The sequence below is a fragment of the Marmota marmota genome, unplaced genomic scaffold, assembly GCF_001458135.2.
Source record: "Marmota marmota marmota unplaced genomic scaffold, marMar, whole genome shotgun sequence".
Lineage (NCBI taxonomy): Eukaryota > Metazoa > Chordata > Mammalia > Rodentia > Sciuridae > Marmota > Marmota marmota.
This window is the reverse complement of record NW_025999932.1, coordinates 38,349,436-38,371,166: the sequence shown is the minus strand read 5'-3', so window position 1 is coordinate 38,371,166 and position 21,731 is coordinate 38,349,436. Positions and strand designations below refer to the sequence as shown.

Genomic DNA, 21,731 nt, shown 5'->3' with positions numbered 1-21,731 from the left:
CCAGTTTTGACTCTGATTACCAAGAGTTTGCATCAGACACCATAGGTTCAAAGTTCAGTCCCATAAGACTGATGCCAGTCACATGTGTCAGGTCTATAGGTTACACCACGCTTCTGCCAACTTGGCTAAAAATCAGGGAGTTCCTACAACACTTCCCCCTTTCAGATTTTATCATTTGCTGGAATTGCTCACAAAACTCTGGAAAACACTTTACTTATTACTGTCAGTTTATTATAAAGGATACAGATGTGCAGCCATATGAATAGGTACTTAGGGCATGGTCCAGAAGTGTCCTTAGCTCAAGAACCTTCTGTCCCTGTGCAGTTGCCAACTCCAAAGCTCTGCCAACTCTGTTGAAGGATTTTAATAGGGGAAGGTTTTCATTATATAGACATAGTTGATTAATTCAATCTTCAGCTCCTCTCCCCACCCTCTGGAAGTTCTAAGTTACTAAGTAAGGCTGGGTCTTTCTGGCAACAAACCCCCATCCTGAAGCTACCTAGGGGCCCAACAAGCATCACCTCTTAGAACAAAAGATGGTCCTATCATCCTTGTCACTCAGGAAATTCCAAGAGTTTAGGAACTCTGTTCTCCTAAGCAAGAGAAAGACCAAATATCATTTTGTGTTCCCACATGTGTATGTATATAATCTCAGAGGAGTGGTTATGAAACAGTTTTGGAAATCAGTCATATGAATATGGTTTGAAATGAGATACTCCAAAATGGAAGCACCATATCCAGATGTCACCATCCTGATCTCCTTATACATGTTGATACACACACATATATAAACTCACTCTTGGATGCTTCTTCCTCTCAGACTTCTAGGATATTCTTTCTCTGGTATATTTATTAGGAACTGGTAATATATAAGACTTTCCCTAGTAAATTGGCAGGGCTTATGGTAGTCCTAATGAAAGCTTAGCTTTGGAACAGTGATTCTAGGCTGAGAATCCACTACTCTATTTGGCTTCCATTAACATCTCTAGTGGAGCACCACTAATTCAGCAGTCAGTGTGTTGTTATCAGTATGTTGCACCATCCTGCCCTCCACAGAATGTGTATTCTAGAGGAATGGGAAGAGTGCTTATATTATTTATTGTTGAAAAATATATTACCCTCAAAATTAGTGACTTAAAGGAACATTTATCTCACTTCTGCAAGTCAGTAAACTAGGCTTCACATAGTTGAGCTTTTTCATAAGATTTTGATCTAGCTGTCAGCTGGGGCTGTAGTCAGCTCCAGACCCAACTGAAGGAGCATCTGCTGGCAAAGTCATTCATAATTGTAAGCTGATACTTTGGGCCAAACTTGTCAGTTCCTTGCCACTTGGGATCCTCCACTGTTCTCATTCATATCATATAGCAGCTGTAAATATGCCCCAGAGCCCAAGAGCAAAGGCTTTAAGAGCAAGATGGAAGTTAGTATTTTTCCAACCTAATATTAAAAATGACATTCCATCACTTTTATCATATTATTTTGGTTACAAGCCCAACCCACACACAAGGAGAGGAGGATCATATAAGAGTATGAATACCATGAACTGGAAATCATTAGGAGTCACTTGAGAGGCTGCTAACCACACTACCCAAATGAAATAACTAGAGATAGGTAAAAGTTTATATACTAAATGACCAAGTACTAAATATACATTGTAAATATTCAATGCTATGACATTTAGTTTAAGATAGGCTGCAGTTGTCAGGATTCACAAGGGAGATGTGGAAACGTTCGAGTAGGGTTGGGGCTGGATGACTATAAAATTGAGGTCTTCAAACTTCTTTGCTTGCCATACCTCTTAAAAATCACTGAGAAAATGTTGTATATACTTCCATAGTTTAAAGTTAGTAACTAAAAATCTTAAAAAGAGGGGCTCATTGAGTGCTCTAAGTATATTTTCCATCAAAACCTACTTTTGCACTTGATTTTTGGAAAATAGAACAAACAGCAAAGCTAATTCTATTGTCAAATCTACCAGTCAAACCAGATTTAATTTCTATCAGAAAGTTTGGCTACCTCTTTCTTTTTAGTTCAAGTAAACATGTTAATATACATCTCTGAGACATTCATCTCATTTTGTTTCTAAAATTGATAGCTAAGTAATATATTTTTTCCACATATTTGTCCATTGGATAAAATAAGGTCATGTGCTCACTTGATACTTTTTCCCAATGCTTTTTTTGCTTTGTCTTGACAGTATTCTCCCTCCAAAGATATCTCAGTAATACTTATCTCCAATAGTACTTACAGAACTCAAACTCTGAAGTCTTTTGGATATTTGTTTATTTTTAAAATTTTGAGAATTAGCAGTATTTCAACAAATACCATACCAGTGGTGATTTAAATATATAAACTATATGACTTGTCAATCTAACGCCCATAAAATAAATTAAAAAATTATTGTTTGCTGAACATATGATGCTTATCATATTCTTGTGATCTTCTTTCTTGTTATATAATATCAAATATCCTAAAAATCCTCTGTCAAAAAAGAGTTCCAGGGGCTGGGGCTGGGGCTCAGCGGTAGAGCACTCGCCTAGCACGTGCGAAGCCGTGGGTTTGATCCTCAGCACCACATAAAAATAAATAAATAAAGGTATTAAAAAAATGTAAGCATAATATATTAAAAAAAAAAGAGTTCCAGAAAGCTACCCAACTTTGCGGGTAAGTTCTCAAAACAAGGAGCCAAGGCATTCAGACTAGTAATCAGATTTGTTAGAAGAACAGTAGGAACCTCGTGGGGAAAAAAATAGGAGAATTTACAAGGGGTGGGTATTTAATGGACAAGAATTGGTATACTTATTCTGAAATGTTTTTATTTGGTCCAATAAGGCAGAAAGTTAAAATGAAAAGATGTACTTCTGCCTAATTTTTTTACACACCTCAGACTATGGTTAATAGATGCTAACTTCAAAATGCTGACATTAAGTGATTTACAATAAAGAATTCTATAATTTGTAGACTTCTGAGAAGTTCCAGAAAATAAATCAGATGGTGTGTAACAGTGACCGTGTGCTCAAAAGAAGTGCTGAAGGTAGCAACCCTCCTAAACCACTGAAAAAACTACGCTTTGACATTGAAGGATCAGATGAAACTGATGGAAGGTAGGAATGTTTTGGAATGTTTCCCAAAGCCCAGAATCTCAGTGCTGTCCCTCACTCCCACCAGACCTTCCTATGCCAATTTTATGTGGAGGTTTAAGGATGGTTCAAATTAATAGGTGTGAATGTAGCCCAAAGTTAAAAGACCACAAAAATCAGATATCATTTTCTGAAATTCAATAAAGATATCAGATGTTTTCTGTTCTTTTTTAACAAATTTATAAATAAAATTTTGATGGCTTCAATATTAGAGTTAGAAATACTTAATCTTTGCTGAGAAGAAGCTTTTTAGTTTGAATCTATCCTATTTATTGATTCTTGATTTTAATTCTTGCATTATAGGAATCTTATTAAGGAAGTTGGAGCCTAATCCCATGATAGAGATTTGGGCCTTCTTTTTCTTCTAATAGGTGCAGTGTCTCTGGTTTAATTCCTAGGTCCTTGATCCACTTTGAGTTGAGTTTGTGCATGGTGAGAAATAGGGGTTTAATTTCATTTTGTTGCATATGGATTTCCAGTTTTCCCAACACCATTTGTTGAAAAGGCAATCTTTTCTCCAATATATGTTTTTTGGCACCTTTGTCTAATATAAGATAACTGTAATTATGTGGGTTAGCCTCAGTGTCCTCTATTCTGTACTATTGGTCTACCAGTCTATTTTGGTGCCAATACCATGCTGTTTTTGTTACTATTGCTCTGAATTATTGTTTAGTGATGCCACCTGCTTCACTCTTCTTGCTAAGGATTGCTTTAATTATTCTGAGTCTCTTATTTTTCCAGATGAATTTCATGACTTCTTTTTCTATTTCTATGAGGAATGTCATTGGGATTTTGATTGGAATTGCATTCAATCTATATAGTGCTTTTGGTAGTATGGTCATTTTGACAATATTAATTCTGCCTCCAAGAACAAGGGAGACCTTTCCATCTTCTAAGGTCTTTTAATTTCTTTCTTTAGCATTCTGTAGTTTTTGTTGAAGAGGTCTTTCACCTCTTTTGTTAGGTTGATTCCCAAGGTTTTTTTTTTTTTTAAAGAGAGAGAAGAGAGAGAGAATTTTTTAATATTTATTTTTCAATTTTCGGTGAACACAACATCTTTATTTTATTTTGTGTGGTGCTGAGGATCGAACCCAGTACCCTGCGCATGCCAGGCGAGTGCGTTACCGCTTGAGCCACATCCCCAGGCCTTTTTTTTTTTTGAGGTAAATAAAGAGCCTACATCTTCAGAACAAATTTTTACCACTCACACATCAGATAGACCACTGATATCTAGGATATATAAAGAACTCAAAAAGCTAAACAGCAAAGAACAAATAGCCCAATCAGTAAATGGGCCAAGGAACAGAACCTCTCAGAAGGTGATATACATACAATCAATCAACAAATATATGAAAAAATGTTCAACATGTCTAGCAATTAGAGAAATGCAAATCAAAACTACTCTAAGATTTCATCTCACTCCAGTCAGAATGGCAGCTATTAAGAACACAACAATAAGTGTTGGCAAGAATGTGGGGAAAAATGCACACTCATACATTGCTGGTGGGACTGCAAATTGGTGCAGCCAATATGGAAAGCAGTATGGAGATTCCTTGGAAAGCTGAGAATGGAACCACCATTTGAACCAGCTACCCACTCCTCAGTTTATACACAAAGGACTTAAAAACAGCACACTACAGGGACACAGCCACATCCATGTTTATAGCAGAACAATTCACAATAGCTAAACTGTGGAACCAACCTAGATGCCCTTCAATAGATGAATGGATAAAGAAAATGTGGTATGTATACACACAATGGAATATTACTCAGCAATAAAAGAAAATAAATCATGGCATTAGCAAGTAAATGGATGGAGTTGGAGAATATAAGGCTAAGTGAAGTTAGTCAATTCCTAAAAACCAAATGTTGAATGTTTTCTCTGATATAAGGAGGCTGATTCATAGTGGGGTTGGGAGGGGGATCGTGGGAGAAACAGATGAACTCTAGATAGGGCAGAGGAGTGGGAGGGAAAGGGAAGGGGCATGGGGGTAGAAAAGATGGTGGAATGAGATGGATATCATTATCCTAAATACATGTTTGAAAACACGAATGGTGTGAATATACTTTGTATACAACTAAAGATATGAAAAGTTGTGCTCTATAGGTGTAATATGAATTGTAATGCGTTCTGCTGTCTTATATAACAAATTAGAATACAAAATAAATAAATTTTTTTAAAAACTTACACTTGAAAAATACTAATTTCTGTGTTTTATAGGAACCATTGAAAAATATATAGAATCATAAATTTGTGACATTTTTATTTTAGATGGTTGACTCATCAATTTTGGAAATTAAAAACTACTCAATAAAACAATATCATCAAATATCACTGAAATCACCATAGAAATTTGAGTTTTGCATTTATACATATGTATGTGAAATACTTTGTTTTTTAAATCTGCAGTAAACATCTCCCAGGGGAGTCCAAATTTCAGCAGAAACTGGCCGAAATGAGTAAGTACTTATTTCACCTTATAAAAATGAAAAAAACAGTTATTTTTCTTGCAAAAGCCTTTTGCTTCATAAAAGAATACACATAATTCCTTTTCAAGTAGCAGGCGTGTTTATGCATTTAAAATATTTTGGTTGAGAGTATTTTATTTACCTCACCCATTTTTTAATTAAATGTATGCTGCAGAATGAAGGTCTTTGTCACCCTAACATCTTAAGTGCAGGAAGAGTAAGAAGCGAAATGTTGCCTGACCACATCTTCAATGTAGTGCATATGGTCAGAAAATACTGTATGGCAACAGAACTATCGTGAGGAGGTCTTTTATGTATGAAGGACAGGAAAAGGTTTCACAAACCTAGCATATCCTCACCCTCATTTAAAAAACACTGTCTTATTCTGCTTTAAAACATGTTCAAACAAAAGTTTTCTGTTACTAAAAATCAGACTTTTGGTAAAGAATGCCAGGTCATTTTCTAAGTTTGGAAATAAAATTGGAATGTTGGCCTGGGAGTATCACTCAGTGCTACAGCATATTTGCCTAGGATGTGTGAAACCCTGAGTTCAATCATCAGCCCTGCCCCCACCCAATTTTTTATTGGGGGTGGTGATACTAAGGCAAATGGAATCCTATTCTAAACTATTCTGAGGCTATAAAAGAAAACTAATCCAAGTATAGTAGATGGCAACTCTGTAGGAAAAGATAAATGTTCACAATCCACTGCTGGGTTGTTTTAGGTAGGTAGCTGTAACAGTGTGACAGTTTCTGATATGTGGTGTCAGATCATTTATAGGAAAAGAATCTGGAACTTGGAAAAGAAGAATGTTTAGAAAATGAAGGTTGTTAAAATTGTCATTCCTGGGTCATAGGACATATCAATGAGAACAATACCAATTAAAGCCTGAGAAGAGGCTTTCAACTGTCTTCATAGATACTAACTTGGAGACATAAAGTATTTAAAAGAATACTTTTGGTTGATTCTTAAGCCATTTTTTTCCAATGTATTGCGTTACAATTAAAACTAAATATAGCAAACATTTAATTTGTTTGGATTTTATATCAACTGAAATATTCCTATTTTAACTTTTAAATAGTTGTGGTTTTTCCTCCCAATACATGAAAATAAACATGAAGCTTATAACCAAAATCATGCTGTGAAGACATTTGGAAGCATTTTGGAATGCACAGTATGCATTTAAAAAGGAGCAAAAGCCTATAAAAACACGTATATTTTCTTAAAGAGTTCCACAACTATAATCAGTACATTTCCTGGTGACACACTTAGCTATGTTACAGTTTCTTCTTCCAGGTCAAAGTTCATGGACTTTGTGCAGATGGAAAATTCTGGACAATTAGTGGGAGTTTTAACCCCTGAGGCTAAGGAAGGTATTCACCAGCTTGCTTAAAATAATTGCATTCATTATTACTGAGGGAAGAATAGAAGTTCATTGGATTAGACAAAAGAGTTTTATTTTATTTATTTTTATCTATCTATAATTTTTTGTGGTTTTTATTTTTGACCCCAGGGGTGCTTTACCACCTGTAGTTATATATCCAGCTTTTTTCAGTGTCTTGCTTAGTTACTAAAACTGGCCAGGAACACTTGCAATTCTCCTGCCTCAGTCTACAGAGTATCTGCAATTACAGGAGTATGTGACCAATACCAGTTCTCAATTGTTTTTAATATTTGCTTAGAGTATTTTAAAATTTATACACACATCCGGACATTTCATTAGTACATGCTTTGAAACACTTTAATTCACGTGTTGTAGTCAGTTTTACTCACATGACTTTAAAAACTTTGGAGACCCCTGCCTTTGCAAGATTTTGAGCTCCATTAGTTTGACATGAGCATAATATATATGGCAGCCCCTTGCCAACATACCCAGTACCATCAACACTATTAACAGGTCGTCTTCTCTTTTTCAGCATCTACTCGAACACGAATGCAAAAACAGAAAATGAATGATAGCATGGATACCTCAAACAAGGAAGAACAGTGAGGATCTCAGGACTTTGGTGGACACTGTGTACACCATGTACGCCTCTGGCTTCATTATCTCTCAGAGATGTGACTGTATAACTCTCCCAAGTTCTGTTTACAGCCACATTAATATCTCTTTTTTGTAGATATAAAATGTGCAGATACAAGTTGAATATTTGTGTGGGTGATTCCTAAGCCACTTTCAATGTTATATTCAATGGTATATGCATTGTTATTATACAAGATTGAAAATCTTGTGTAATCCTGCCATTAAAAAGGTATAGCAGATCATCACATTTCCAAAGTAAAATTGCTCTGCTTTATGAATGAATTGAGGCTGCCTCTGGAGTGGGAGTACTAATAACCCATGCCTGTCTGACTACTTTGTCTTCCCTTGTAGCATATGTGTGATGTTTGCTCTTGGTTTTATTAATTTATATGTATATTTTTTTAATTTAAAAACGTGAACACCCTTAGAAAATGTGTCCTGTCTTCCAAATGCAATTTGACTGACTGTCCATTCACCCAAATTATCTTAAACTCTTCTGCTAAAACAGATTATTATTAGAAACTAGGAAAAAATTAATTTTTACACATTTGATTTTATTTTAGTATTGGAATCTGATGTATTGTGTGCTTGTTTTACAAATTTTCTTTTACATACAAGCAAAAAACAAAGTACAAACATGATACTGTCATACTACTGACACAGATTTCATACCTCAGAACTTATAAGAATTTCTTTTCTTTATCCAAACTCATGGTTTAAAATGCATATTATTGTAATACTCTTGGTTTGGGGTTTTTGTTTTTGTTTTTTACCATTCAGATCACTGAATTTTTTAAGTACCTATCTGGTACTTGAAAAAGTAAAGTGTCCAGTCAGAGCTTTGCTGCGGAGGACTCTAATACAGTATATCCCAAGTGCACTTTCTAATGTTTCTGGGTCCTAAAAAAATCAAGATACAAATTAATTTTATTCCATAGCAGTCTGTTAACTGTAGAAGCCTTGAGGGTTTTTTGAGTTTCCCTTAGGGATTTGTCTAATTGCATCTCAATAATTATTCTGCCCTCCTAAATTTGGGAAGGTTTGTGTTTTCTCTGGAATGGTACATGTCTTCCATGTATCTTTTGAACTGGCAATTATTTATCTTCTATTTTAAGTCAGTATGGTCTAACACTGGCACATTAAAAGCCACATTATCTCTAGTCCAACATTGCAAGTAATCAAAGGTCTTGTAAGTTAGGCATTAATTTTTCTGATTTTATGCAAAAGCTTCAAATTAAAATAGCTGCATTAGAAAGAAGTGCTATCCCCCTTCCCCTACACCTAAAGGTGTGTTTAAACTGTCTTGTGTGATTAACTTATTTAGAGATGGTATATATAAAATAGGTGGTATTTAAGATAGCATCAGCTAGCATTTAGAAAAATCATTTTGTCTAAACTCAGAGTTCTTTTTAAAAAGAAATCTGGTCTTATTTCTTAGAAAACAAAATTTTGTGTTTAAACATCAAACTTACTATTTTGACAGTTATCTTGATAACAGGCACTAGAAAGCTTTATCCCATCTCTTCATTTTTTTTTTTTTTTTGCATGACTAGCATACAATTCAGTTAGTTTTTATGTCAAGGGCTTACCATATTTCTGGGTCTTTTGCTCATAAATTTACATTAGAATTAGTGACAGAATTTTAGGAATTTCAGAGATCGTGTATTGAGATTCTTAAGACTTCAGATGTTGCTTTATTGCTTTTTTGTACTGGTTAAAACTACATTTAAAATTGCTATGTTACTATTTTCTACAACTAATAGTTTGTCTATTTTAAAATAAATTAGTTGTTAAGAGTCTTAGTGGTTTGATGTTGTGGTCTTTTTATTAGGTATAGCAGTGTTCCCTTTGGTATGTAAACTGTCTCCTACTATCTCATCCGATAAATTCAGTATTTAGTGGACCCTTTCTGCTGCTGATTCCCAAATTTGTTTCTCCAGCCCTGACCTGTTCACAGAAATTAAACCTATCATAGCCAATCAAACTCTCAATTCCTACCCCACTCCAATTTCTCACAATTTAAGTCAAAATCAATAACAATATCTTGTTTCTACTCTAGTCTTTCCCCATTTTTACTAAACACTTATCAAGCAAAAAACTTAGGAGTCACCTATTAATTCCTGTCTGGATCACTACTTATTTATTCATTGTTAAAAATCTATAAAGCTGAAAACCAAGTGGTCCTGTGTGTTTGGAACTAAAAATCATATGCGATCAGAATCTTATCCAAATTGCCATATTCCTTTCTATAGTCTTTATAACCCACTCACTGGAAATATTCATCTTTCTCTCAGAAATATTTAATGTTTGATTATCATGAGCTAAGGCCCTATACAGTCTTATATATCATGTGGTGTCATTTTATTATTATTCTTAACTCCAAAAAATATATATATAAAATGCATCTAGCACACAGGTTTATTTTTAGTTTATACAATTTCTCAGAAGTGGGTGGAAAATGCAGTGCTTTCCTTCTGGAACAGCATATTTATTCCTGAAAGAAGAAAGGCAAATAAAGAGGCTAGAGCATGACAAGCAGCAGGTGAATCTCAAGAGGCTGTACTCATATTGCATGAGGACCTTAAATGAAATGGTGTCTTAGGTCAAGTCAAAAATCAAGCAGCCTTAACAACACTAAACATTTTTGTCTCAGTGATGGAAAATTAATCACTCCTGATAATTTAGTATTCTAATTATTTAAACATTCATTATAATAAAAGGAACAAGTTCAAATTCATGTATTTTACTTTTCATTACAGTTTTCTGGCACAAATGGTGGAGGGGAAGATCCTGCCTTCTATTATTATCTGGATGATCGCATAGAACTTGCTTTTAAAGGCATATTTTTGTTCCTCATTTTGGGACCAATGTGTTGTACATATCAAGTTAAATATTCAGTAGAATTTCCCTCTGGACTAAATTGGTATTTTTAAAAAAATATTTATTTTTTAGTTGTAGATGGACACATATCTGTATTTATTTTTATGTGGTGCTGAGGATCGAACCTAGGGCCTCACACATGCGAGGCGAGTGCTCTACCGCTGAGCCATAACCCCAGCCCCTAAATTGGTATTTTATAGAAAACTTTGCCACACCACAAGGCCAGGTGTGGTGGCACACACTTATAATCCCAGCTACTAGGGCTGAGGCAGGAGGATTACAAGTTGAGGCCAGCCTCAGCAAATTAGTGAGACCCTGTCTCAAAAGTAAAAAGGGCTAGTGATGTAGCTCTGTGGTACAGGTCTTCTGGGTTCTATCCCCAGTACCATCACCAAAAAAAGAAAATAGTCTACCACAGATAAAGTTTCTTAAATGGAGACATTATGGTGCCATAGTTTGTAGGTCAAATATATGGCAAAGGCCACGTGTTAAAGGGTTGGTTCCCAGGGTGGCACTGTTAGGAGGTGGTAGCAGAATTTTTGAGGGCTGGATCATAATGGGAAGTTCTAAGGTCACTGGGGGCATGCCCTCCAATAAATTATGGGATACCATGCTTCCTGTCTCTTTATGTTTCCTGGCTCGTGATATAAACAATTTGCTCCACTATGTACTCTTGCCAAGATGTGCTGCCCTCACCGGAGCCCCAAAGTCATGGGGCCACCTGATCTTAAGCTGGAATTCCAGAACCGAGAGCCAAAATAAACCTTTTTCCCTTTATAAGTGAATCATCTTAAGTATTTCATTATAGTAACACAATACTGACTAATACATATGGTAACACTATGTAATATGTAAATGAGATAAAAACAAGCTCTTTTAATATGCAGCTGGGAGAGTCATCTATTCTCATCAACTCTTCTGTTCATTGTTTTGAGGCTGTACTTACATATTAGAATTGACATGTGACACTGATAATTTTTTCAACATGTTTCCTGTGATAATTTTTCAAAAAATATATTTTTAGTTGTCAATGGACGTTTATTTATTTATAAGCAGTGCTAAGAATCAAACCCAATGCCTCACACATGCTAGTCAAGGGCTCTACTGCTGAGCTATACAACCTCAGCCCCTCTATGTGGTTTAATATGAAAGATTAAATGTATTGTACAGACCAATATCAGTTACTTCCTAAATAGAAAATGTTATGATTTTTATTTAGTTAAAGTTACTGAAAAAAATCTAAGTTTTATATTTCAATGTTTGGGTAAAGACTGAATATAAAAATAACAGTAAAATATGATTTTTCCTTTTTCTTCACAGTTTGCTCAACCTATTTGCTATGAAAATGGAGCCAGGGGGCTAATAAAGTAGGCGAGGTTACATAGTTTATGGTTGCTTCTTTTCATTCTCACTGGTTAAGAATTCTGCCTCTAAATAAAACTCTACATGTTATGGTCCATTTATAGTAGCTGTACACTAAAGAAGATATTTAATATTCTTAACCTTTGCTTTTTAAAATGAATTAAATGGCATCTTAAAAAATGTCTATCAGCAAGTGAGGATACTACTTCATTCCTACAGAATCTTGATTTTTCTCTGTACATCAGGGTAAAATTATATTGGAAACATTAAGACATTGAAATTTTCTGTGGAAGTAAGAGATGAAACAAAACTTCAGGCTAGAAAAACTTAAACCTGTATAAAAGAAAAGATTCATTCATTTCTGATGCAGAGTCATTTTGAAAATCTACCTATGTGTCACTTAACACTAATAAACAGAATATTCTGAGGCTTTGTAAATACTCATCTGTCAGAAGGAAATAAAGGAAGGAAATCTTTTGGAAGTGTCAGTGGCAAGTCTGTCCTCCAAGACCAGAGAGAAAACATGTTTTTTCAGTAGATGTTTCCACCACACCCAGGACTCATCTGTCATCTCTCACAGTGGTCTAAAATTAGCTCTTCCTTATTGTTTGAAGTCATGAGTTTTACGTGCTAAACCACTTGATTCTCATCTCTGGCAGAACATCAAAAACACTTGTGGAGCTTTTTAAATACTCCGAATTAGAATGCTCAAACCTATATTCTGTAAAGTCCCACAGATTACTCTGCTGTGCACAGAGATAAGGAGCACTGAGATGATATTGTACCCCTACAATATGAGAGCACTTAGAGAGAAAACATGGATACAAATCCAGAGTAATAACTTGTACCCTAGGAGTATGGCTATTGACCTGTTATGAAGCCTGGTAAAGGGTAGTTCATTTATCATTGATAAATAAACTTCTCTGTTCCCCTTTCAGTGTTCCAATTTTTACATGAAATGTTTATTAAAAGAGGGAGGGGCACTGAGGAGCTAAGACCCTGAAGAGCAGGTGGAACACAGGATTTATAGAGCAGTGAATCCTGTATGGAATAATAATGATGGCTACATTTCTCCAAACACATAGAATGTGCAACAGCCTTCAGGTGATGAGGTGTCAATGCAAGAAATACACACTGTGGTGGGGGACCCTGGTAATGAGGGAGGCTACACATATGTGAGGGCAGAGAGCAAAATAGGAAATCTCTGAATCTTCATCTCAGTATAACTATGAACTTAAAACTCCTTAAAAGAAAGTAACCATGTCAAAGGCAATAATATGAATAGTAACATTTATGTCTTAAGTAGGCTTTGCTATAAGACATAACTGAAAAATTTCCTTAAAAACAAGCATATATCACATGGATCTGAGACGTGAGGTTGATATTTTATAATTTCACTGCTGCTTAGGGATTAAAAATGCATTTATTCTATTATCTGCAAATAAGCACTTTATTATTATCAAATAGTTCAGCATCAGAACAAGATTTACAATTCTAAAAGGGTTTTCTTTACATAACATCATACTGTGAGATATATATTAGAAGAAACGGATACTATGTCCTGTTCCATTTTCTCTTTTGCGATTGGGTAACTTGTTTTGATCTAAAAAGTATAAATTTCTCTCACACTTGTTATGTAAGTATCATTTCAGCTAGTACAATTATACCAGTGCAGTTTAAGAGACCTGTTTTATAGTGACATATGATCAACTGTAAGAAAAACTCATAATCATTTTTACTTACAAAGGCAAATCATCCTTAACACAAACAAAAGCAAAGGACCTTGTTATGCATTTATGTAAGGCAGATGAACCCAGAAATAACATTCATTTTTGAAGGTAATACTTCATATTCAATAATCCCATATGATAAACTCAGACTAAACAAAAATTAAAATTAGCCCTTGGGCCTTTGACAATTTAATTGCTAAGGCCTTTTGTGAATTCTAATTAGTGCTCTAAATTAGCCACTATTTCTCAGAATGATGTACCAGAAGACTATGAACCTCAATAATTACAAGCTGTTTTATATTTATCCTGTGTAACTTCTTTATCCAGTATTCCACAAATAAAGCTGTTCTCAGATCACCTTTAAGATTTATAATCAATTAACTGAGTGCCTATTATATGCAAGGCACTGTTTTGGGTGCTGAAAATGTAGTAGTGACAGCATTCTTTGTCTAGTGAAGTGCGTACTACCAGCCTGCTGAATAATGGAACACTTGGCCAGAGGAGCATATACCAATATCCCAATGAATCAAAGTTGTCCAACTGATTCAAAAGAGGAAATGGTAAATATAAGACATTTGCATTGTTTTCCTTGAGCACAGTTGCATCTGATGAGAGTATTCAATGCTTTCTATGTAAACTTTGGATTTAGGCATATGAAAAAGACTGATTCACATCCTTCTAACAGAATACAAGTATTCAGCCAAAAGTAGCTGATCCTAAATACTGTTAACTGAAGTGAAGCTATTCACCACCGGCTTTTTTGCAGGGGAAATGGAAAGGTTCAAAAACTCTTCTTTTCCGCAGATGGGATCAATTTTTAAAGGCTCCAACTCTGCTGGCTTTGCTAATGAAGTTCTTCAGGAGATCATGGTCCATTTCTGCAAAGCCTGAAGTTTGTGTCACTACAGTCAGATGATTTATGCAAAACCTGAAGCAGAAGTCTTCTAAATCCTAGGAACAACAATAACAAAGGCTTATTAGCAAGTTCATATTTCCCAATACAGTGCAATATGGCAGGAGAATTCCTCAAATAAGAAAAAAAAAACTGGATAGCCAATAGGAGGAGATATTGATAGAGCGATACCTAAGCAATAGTTACAGAAAGTATGTAACTAACATGAATCCAAGCTTGTAAATATTTAAATAACAGAGTAAAACCTAGCTCCCTCATACCAACTGGTGCAGAGTCTGCCTTTTCTTCCCAGAGATAAACACCTAAGTGTATGAATTCTCCAGGACCCTTTCTAGTGACAGTACTTGTATCATTCATTCCACCTTTAATATTTGTTAAAAGCACTACACTCCCTTTTTTATGTTCCCTGGGCACTTTAAATATTTCTTACCTACAAAATTTTTAAAAGAAATGGGTGAAGCCATAAAAATTAGTAATGGTGGGAAGTTGCTTCCCTTAAATCATTAACAGGCCACTGTTGTTTTTCCTTTGCAAGACAAAGGATAGGGGATGGGATGGATGGGTTGTGTCATACTACACTTATCTTCAATAATCATAACTGCACAGTAGCCCAGTGTGTGTCTGGGCCCTGGATTCAATCTGCAGCACTAAAATAATTCTAACTTTATTATTATTTTTGCCGTGCTCGGGATTAAACCTAGGACCTCGCACATGACAGGCAAACACTTTATCACTAAGCTGCACCCCAGCCCCCAGATGCTTTTCTGATCTGGGGATAAATGAAGCCAGTCTGCTGGGACCTCTAAGAAGCCTCAGACATACCCTGGGCTGCTGCCATCTGACACAGCCAAGGGGCTACCTACTGGTGATCAATTTTATATATATATAAAAATATTTTTTTGTTAGATGGACACTATACCTTTATTTATTTATTTTTAATGGTGCTGAGGATCGAACCCAGGGCCTCACACATGCTAAGCAAGCACTCTCCCATTGAGCCACAACCCCAGCCCAGTGATCAATTTTTAAAGTTTCTTCTCCAATGTTGCTCAAACTAATTTATAAAAACTAAAGTCCTAAATAATTTCCAAGTAATTACATATGCATGTTGCAACTGTGGTCTTTTTTTATTCTTTAGGCACATATAAACTACAGCAAATGCTGAAGACAAAAATGGATCAAAATTAGCAATTAAAGAGAAAATTAGCGATATTGATAGCCATGTCAATGCCTGTAGTACATTTCCCTTTAAGTAAGAAACAAACTACATGAAGATAACTATTATTTCATCCTAAACATAGCTGGGTTGATCACACCAGCAGTGACAGTTCAGTCCGAGGCAACCTCTCAGTGATAAAGCAGGGAAAATTCACACCCACGCTTGATATCATAACATGTTCCTAATATGTGCTGAATACAAATGTGCTGACTATCCCAATATCCACTTAAAATCATGTCTCTTGCTTAACTTTTAGGAATAACCTTTTTGCTGGCAGCACATGCATGTGAACCAAGACAGAAATGCACTGAAAGCTTTGGCTGAATTCTGCCAAGGAATGGAAGATCCCATACCCACCCCACTCACACGGCAGCATGAACACACGGAGGTAGGCGGCTGGGCAACTGGGAGTCTTAGGAGATCTGGACAACACAGTAAAACTGCTAATTAGTAAAAGAACTAAAGGACCCTAACAAGTTATCACTTGGATCCACCTTTTTTTTACATCCTAGAATGAGAATGTCCCATAATTATTATAAGGACAGGACGTAGAAGGAGTTCTTGCAATCTAAAAATTTAAGAACTGGCATGGGGGCACTGGTTATAAGGGAATTCTATCCATGTAAAACAAATCCCCACCCATAATTATTATTTATTTTTATTTTTATTTATTTATGTATTTATTGTTAAAAGAACTGTAGTTTATTTTAAATGCTATTACTTATTCAGCTTCATCTTTTAAAATAGCTCCCTTAGTTCTGCTGGGCAACTCAGCCACATTTCCCTAGTTCACTCATTCTCCTACATGACTTATACTTTCTCCCATTAAACCCCAATAACATAACTTCCCACTTTTCTAAGGAAACAGCTCTCTAAGAGGATCCACAAACTCTTGCCATCCTGTACTCTGGCCTCCCTGGTAGACATCCATGGCTGAATAGCCAGTGATGGATGGAAGGCTAGTCCCCGGGCTCTTTGACTAAATCCCACTGCCCTACCTACTCAAGGACCCACTCTAGTGGCTGCACCATTAACTTATTCTCTTTGTTTTGTTTTCTTTTGTTTGAGAGGCAGATACCAGGGATTGAACTCAGAGATACTCCACCACTGGGCCACATCCTCAGCCCTATTTTTATTCAGAGACAGGGTCTCACTGAGTTGCTTAGTGCCTTGCTTTTGCTGAGGCTGGCTTTGAACTTGCAATCCTCCTGCCTCAGCCTCCAGAGCCATTGGGATTACAGGTGGGCACTACCACTCCAGGCCCATTAATGTATTCTCTTTGAAAGGATCATTCCCATCATTATACAAACATGCTTCAATTTCTTTCATCCAAACAATTAAAAAATGTCTTACTTGACATGCCTCTTCTGTTTCTCTTTATAACCAATATTACCAGGAAAAGTTGTCTCTATTCCCATCTCCAATTCCTCTGCTTCCATTCTCCACTCAGGCTTTACCCCCCTCATGAATTGAAGCAAGGTGACCAGATTGCCTGTGGCAATCTCACTGCCCAAACCACTAGTCAGCTTCCAGGGCTCACCATGACTACTGTCAGCATCAGACACGGTTGAGGTCTAGGACACCTCTCCTAGTTTGTCTCCTACCAGGCTGCTTTGTCCTTTTTGTCCCCGTGGCTGGTGACCCCACATCTTCTTTGACTCTATACTGAGTGCCTGCAACATTATCCTCAAACATGCCTGTCTCATGATATCCTCACAGCTGCAATACATTTCTCTCTGAACTCGAGAGGTTATACAACTTGCCTATTACCCATGTTCATCTGGAGGTTTAAGGCATCACAACCTTAACATACTCCAAACCAAACTCCTGTTACTTCCCCCGAAATGCTGCTCCTCCTCATCTTCCCTATCTCAAAATGACAATTTTATCCTTTTAGTTGCTCAGGCAAAAATCCCTGGAAGTTATTCGTAAATTTTCTTTTTTTTTTTCCTTACCAATCCATCAACAAATGTTATTGCCTCTATCTTCTATATTCACAATTCAACCACTTTCCATCATCTCCACAGTGAGTGACCCAGACCAACCACCCTGCTCACTTCTTAGAGCATATGGCCTTCTAATTGACCACCCTCCTGGCCCCCATACATTATGCAAGGTGGGTCAGATTTTTTTTTTTAATGCTGGGTGGAAAAAACATCTCAACTTTGAATATTTAGAAATATATATACATATATAATGTGACCTAGAAAAAAAATCAGAAGTTCCTGATTTGAAAGTTGCAATGAAAACTGTAATGCTTTCTGGCTAATGAGTCATTTCCTTCCTCATAATTTTTGTATTTTTTACATTTTCTTTAATAAGTATATTATTGTTTACATAAGCAGAAAAAAATAAGTTATAACCTTTTTTCCACTAAATGTCCCTGTTTTTTGACCAAAGGAGAGGATATCCTTATACCAAAAGGAAACTGACTCCAAGAAGTTATGGCCTGTTTCCTAAAGATTTAGTTTAAAATTGGTTTTCTTTCCTTTCTTTATTATCATAACAATACACGGTCACTATAGAAACTTCACAAAAACAAAGAAAGAAGATAAAAACCACAACCCTACCACCCAATGATAACCACAGCCTATAGTCTTTAATTTTTTTCCTACATAGATGATGAATTTCAGTCTTTTTTCTATTCAGCTGTTTAAACTTCTTAAAAAAATAATAATGATAGGATCACAGCTTTTCATTTAATGTTAGATCTTGAATAGTTGCATAATTGCATACTATTAACATTTTATAAATAATCCTCTAATATCCACATTGACTTTTTCTAATTTTCCAAAATAATAAACTGCTGCAGTGACCATCTTTGAAGTTAATTATTTGTTCAAATTTATAATTGCTTCCTTAAGATAAATCCCTATAAGTGAATTCCTTAGTATGAGAATTACATCTATGAGGCTTTTAACACATATTATATCTAACTGGCCCCAGAATGACTGTACCAATTCATACTGTCATCATTTTAGGAGAATGCCCATTATTCTAAGCCCTTATTATTTATACAAAAAAAAAAAAAAATATATATATATATATATATATATATATATATATATGGCTATACTTTGATGGGTGAAAAATGATACCTAGTTTTCATTTATATTTTTATTTATATTTTTCATTTTTTCATATTTCCATTTGTTCTTTGGTCCATTTTTTTTTTCAGTCAGGCTGCTCATATTTTCTTTTTCTTTAAACTTGTTACATTTTATGTTGCAAATATTTTCCCCAGTGTATCATTTACTTTCAGATTTTCTCTGCAGTATTTTGGTGTAAAAAGATTTTTATCTTTTGAAATCAGGTCATATCAACCTTTTCCTTTGACGTTCTCCCTGACATCGTACAGCCACTTACCTTTTTTCGAGTACCTTTGTTAGTTTATTGTTTTTTACATTAAGTCTTTAGTCCACCTGGAGTTGAGTTTAGGGGCTCTTCTCACCTGAGCGTCGTATTTCACAGCAGCCGAGAGGAGAGCGATGGCGTTCTCCTCACAGATCCCTTGCTTGATGGTTTGTTGGCAGAGTTTTTTCAAACGATTTTCTCTATAAAATGTAGCCAAATCTAGCAATCCTGGTGGAAAGACATGCTTATTAGGGAACATATCGCAAGCATCCTGATTCAAATTCACTCAGCCGTTCACAGATGATCTTGACATGATTTTGAGCTGGAGGGTGTGGCGCTCCCTAGGAAGGCAGCTGAACTGAACTGTGTTTACAGTATCCAAATGGAGCAAAGTGAAAATGGCTTTAATAATTTTCCTAGAAAAACAAAGAAAAGGAATGTGCCCCTTCCTTGCATTAGCTATAACTTTCTCTGCAGGTCATGCTCATCTGCACACATTTTAAAGATAAAAGAGAGGTGTGGGGGTAACTCAGTGGTAGATGTGTGCTTGGCGTGCACAAGGTTCTGGGTTCAATCCCCGGGATGAGTAGTTAAAAGAAACACCTTTCATGGGCATGTCTCTCTACTCCTCCCTACAGCAGAACTCTCTAGAGTCCTCTGTACTTGCTGTCTTTTTTCTTACTCCCAGTCTGTCCTCAAGCCATCCCAAGCAGAATCCCACTGCCACCCCTCACTGAAGTCATTGTCACTAATGCCTTCTACAGTGCCAAACCGCAGGTCTAGTCTCCAGTTTCCTCTTACTCAACAATTCACATGACATCTGATGTGGTTGATGATATGGTCTCCTTGGAGCACTCTGTTACTTGTTTGTTCTTCTATTCTCCCTAACCACTCATGGGTTCCCTTGGTGGGCCATTTTTCCTGACTTCCAAATGTGTGGATGCCCCAGGGTTCGACCCTCAAACACTTATTCATTCACTTCCCCAAGTGAGTTCCAGCATCTACTTCTATAGATCTGATGGTTCCTGTTATGTTACCTGTCATCTTCTTTCAAATCATCCAGTGGAGACTCAGTTATAACTATTTTAATCTACCCTGAGGGGCATATGAAGTCCTCTAATTAGGAATGGTCTATTCACATTTAGAAGATCCTATTTGTTTTCATATGTTGCTATCTGAATCTGCATTATAAATCTTGTTAAATAGCATAAAGAATAGCAGAATTAGTTTGTCACTGGTGAATGAATGCTGTTGAGGATATGTGGCTTGGCTAAAATATCCTGAATCCTTCTACCCTTGCACGGATGCAGTTCCAGCATTGTGAGCTCATGGTCTGACACCCTTGGTAGCGGTACACGTGTCAGGTCTTCAGTTAGTCCTGGGCTGCCACCTGATCAAAAGGTTAGCTGACTCCTGCTACCAGAATATTGTCATATCCACCTTAAGCTAACATTTCATACAAAGGTACTCAGCAGAAAGCCTAAGACAGAGAGCTGGGATTTCATCAATTTTAATGTATTGTTTTTGGGTCTACCTTCCTTCACTAATATGTTTTTATACATGTGGTAGAATCTGATTGGAAAACCCCGCCCATGGCAAATATTCTTAAAGCAAAGAGAAAAGGCCCATAGTCAGAGGAAGATAATGAAATTTTGAGAGTTGTGAACAGCTTGAATTGTTTTGGGTCAGTTCTTAAAACTCTCAAAGTCATACCAAATGCTCCTTGAACTTCAGACTGACATACACAAGCCCTGAACTGCTGCCCTGAGCCTGGACTCTGTACCTTCTCTAGGCACACCCACATCATGGAGTGGCTCAGGAGCCCCAGCCCACTTCATGATCACACTTTGGGCATCTGAGAACCTGGATTCCCTGCCTTGTTGGTCCTAAGGCCACACATGTGTGAGGATTTTTTCCCCCTGGCAAGCCACACCAGTGGATGTGCAGATCTCTGGCCCCAACAGGTGGCTCAGGTTGGGGCTGGCTGAAGTTTGGACATGCAGGCTGGGGTGCCCATATACCCCTTATAATGCAGGACATAGATGCAGTCTGGAGGCCAGGGATCCATCCTTCCTGCCACTGTGTTCTAGCCAGAACCAAAACTCAAGCCTAGCCCTTCAGTTCTTAATGAACGTGAATGTTTCAAGGTAGGAGGAGGGAACATATTTTATCTGAAGTTTGTTAGCCTGACATATTACTTTAAATTTTAGACACAGAGCATGCAGACATCTTGTCTTGGGTCCTACCAATGTTAAAGATGGGCCTATGAAAGAAACTGCCACTCAGATGTTTATGAAGCAGCTGAAATTCCTCTGGCTGCTCAAAGACAAGAGCAAAACCTATTGCTCTCCATCTCCCTCAGCTCATCCACTTCTTTTAACACAACTGCTCAAGCCAAAAGCCTCAGCACAGTCATCCTCCCTTGCCTCGCCCATCAGGTCCCATCCATCAACAAATTCCACCAGGTGCAGCTCCAAAGTAAATCAAGAACCTGACCTCTTTTTAGTACTTCCACTGCTAGACCCCATCTCACATCTGAACCAGTATAACTACCAACCTCTTAAAAACAAAACATCTCCCCTGTGACAGAAGTTGCTGCCTGTCTTTCCTCTTCACCCCCCCCCCACACACACACACATGCTTG

The 21,731-nt window shown here is 36.6% G+C and overlaps 2 protein-coding genes across 14 annotated transcripts in view; one reads left to right on the top strand and one right to left on the bottom strand.

Moving 5' to 3' along the window:
• Positions 1 to 16,166, top strand: part of Rb1 (RB transcriptional corepressor 1) — a 163,609-nt gene extending 147,443 nt beyond the window's left edge. For 5 of the 6 annotated variants that reach the window (XM_048800924.1, XM_015484288.2, XM_048800923.1 and 2 more), the window contains 3 exons: positions 2,962 to 3,104; positions 5,551 to 5,600; positions 7,526 to 9,428. In XM_048800924.1, the coding sequence (XP_048656881.1) occupies positions 2,962 to 3,104; positions 5,551 to 5,600; positions 7,526 to 7,599 (267 nt within the window). In that variant the 3' untranslated portion in view covers positions 7,600 to 9,428. Of the gene's footprint in view, positions 1 to 2,961; positions 3,105 to 5,550; positions 5,601 to 7,525; positions 9,429 to 15,989 lie in introns of those variants that run through there. The other variant, XM_048800921.1, reaches the window with a different exon arrangement.
• Positions 13,276 to 21,731, bottom strand: part of Rcbtb2 (RCC1 and BTB domain containing protein 2) — a 41,521-nt gene continuing 33,065 nt past the window's right edge. For all 8 annotated transcript variants that reach the window (XM_048800931.1, XM_048800926.1, XM_015484285.2 and 5 more), the window contains 2 exons: positions 19,185 to 19,315; positions 13,276 to 14,552 (listed from right to left, as the gene is read on the bottom strand). In XM_048800931.1, the coding sequence (XP_048656888.1) occupies positions 14,412 to 14,552; positions 19,185 to 19,315 (272 nt within the window). In that variant the 3' untranslated portion in view covers positions 13,276 to 14,411. The remainder of the gene's footprint in view (positions 14,553 to 19,184; positions 19,316 to 21,731) is intronic.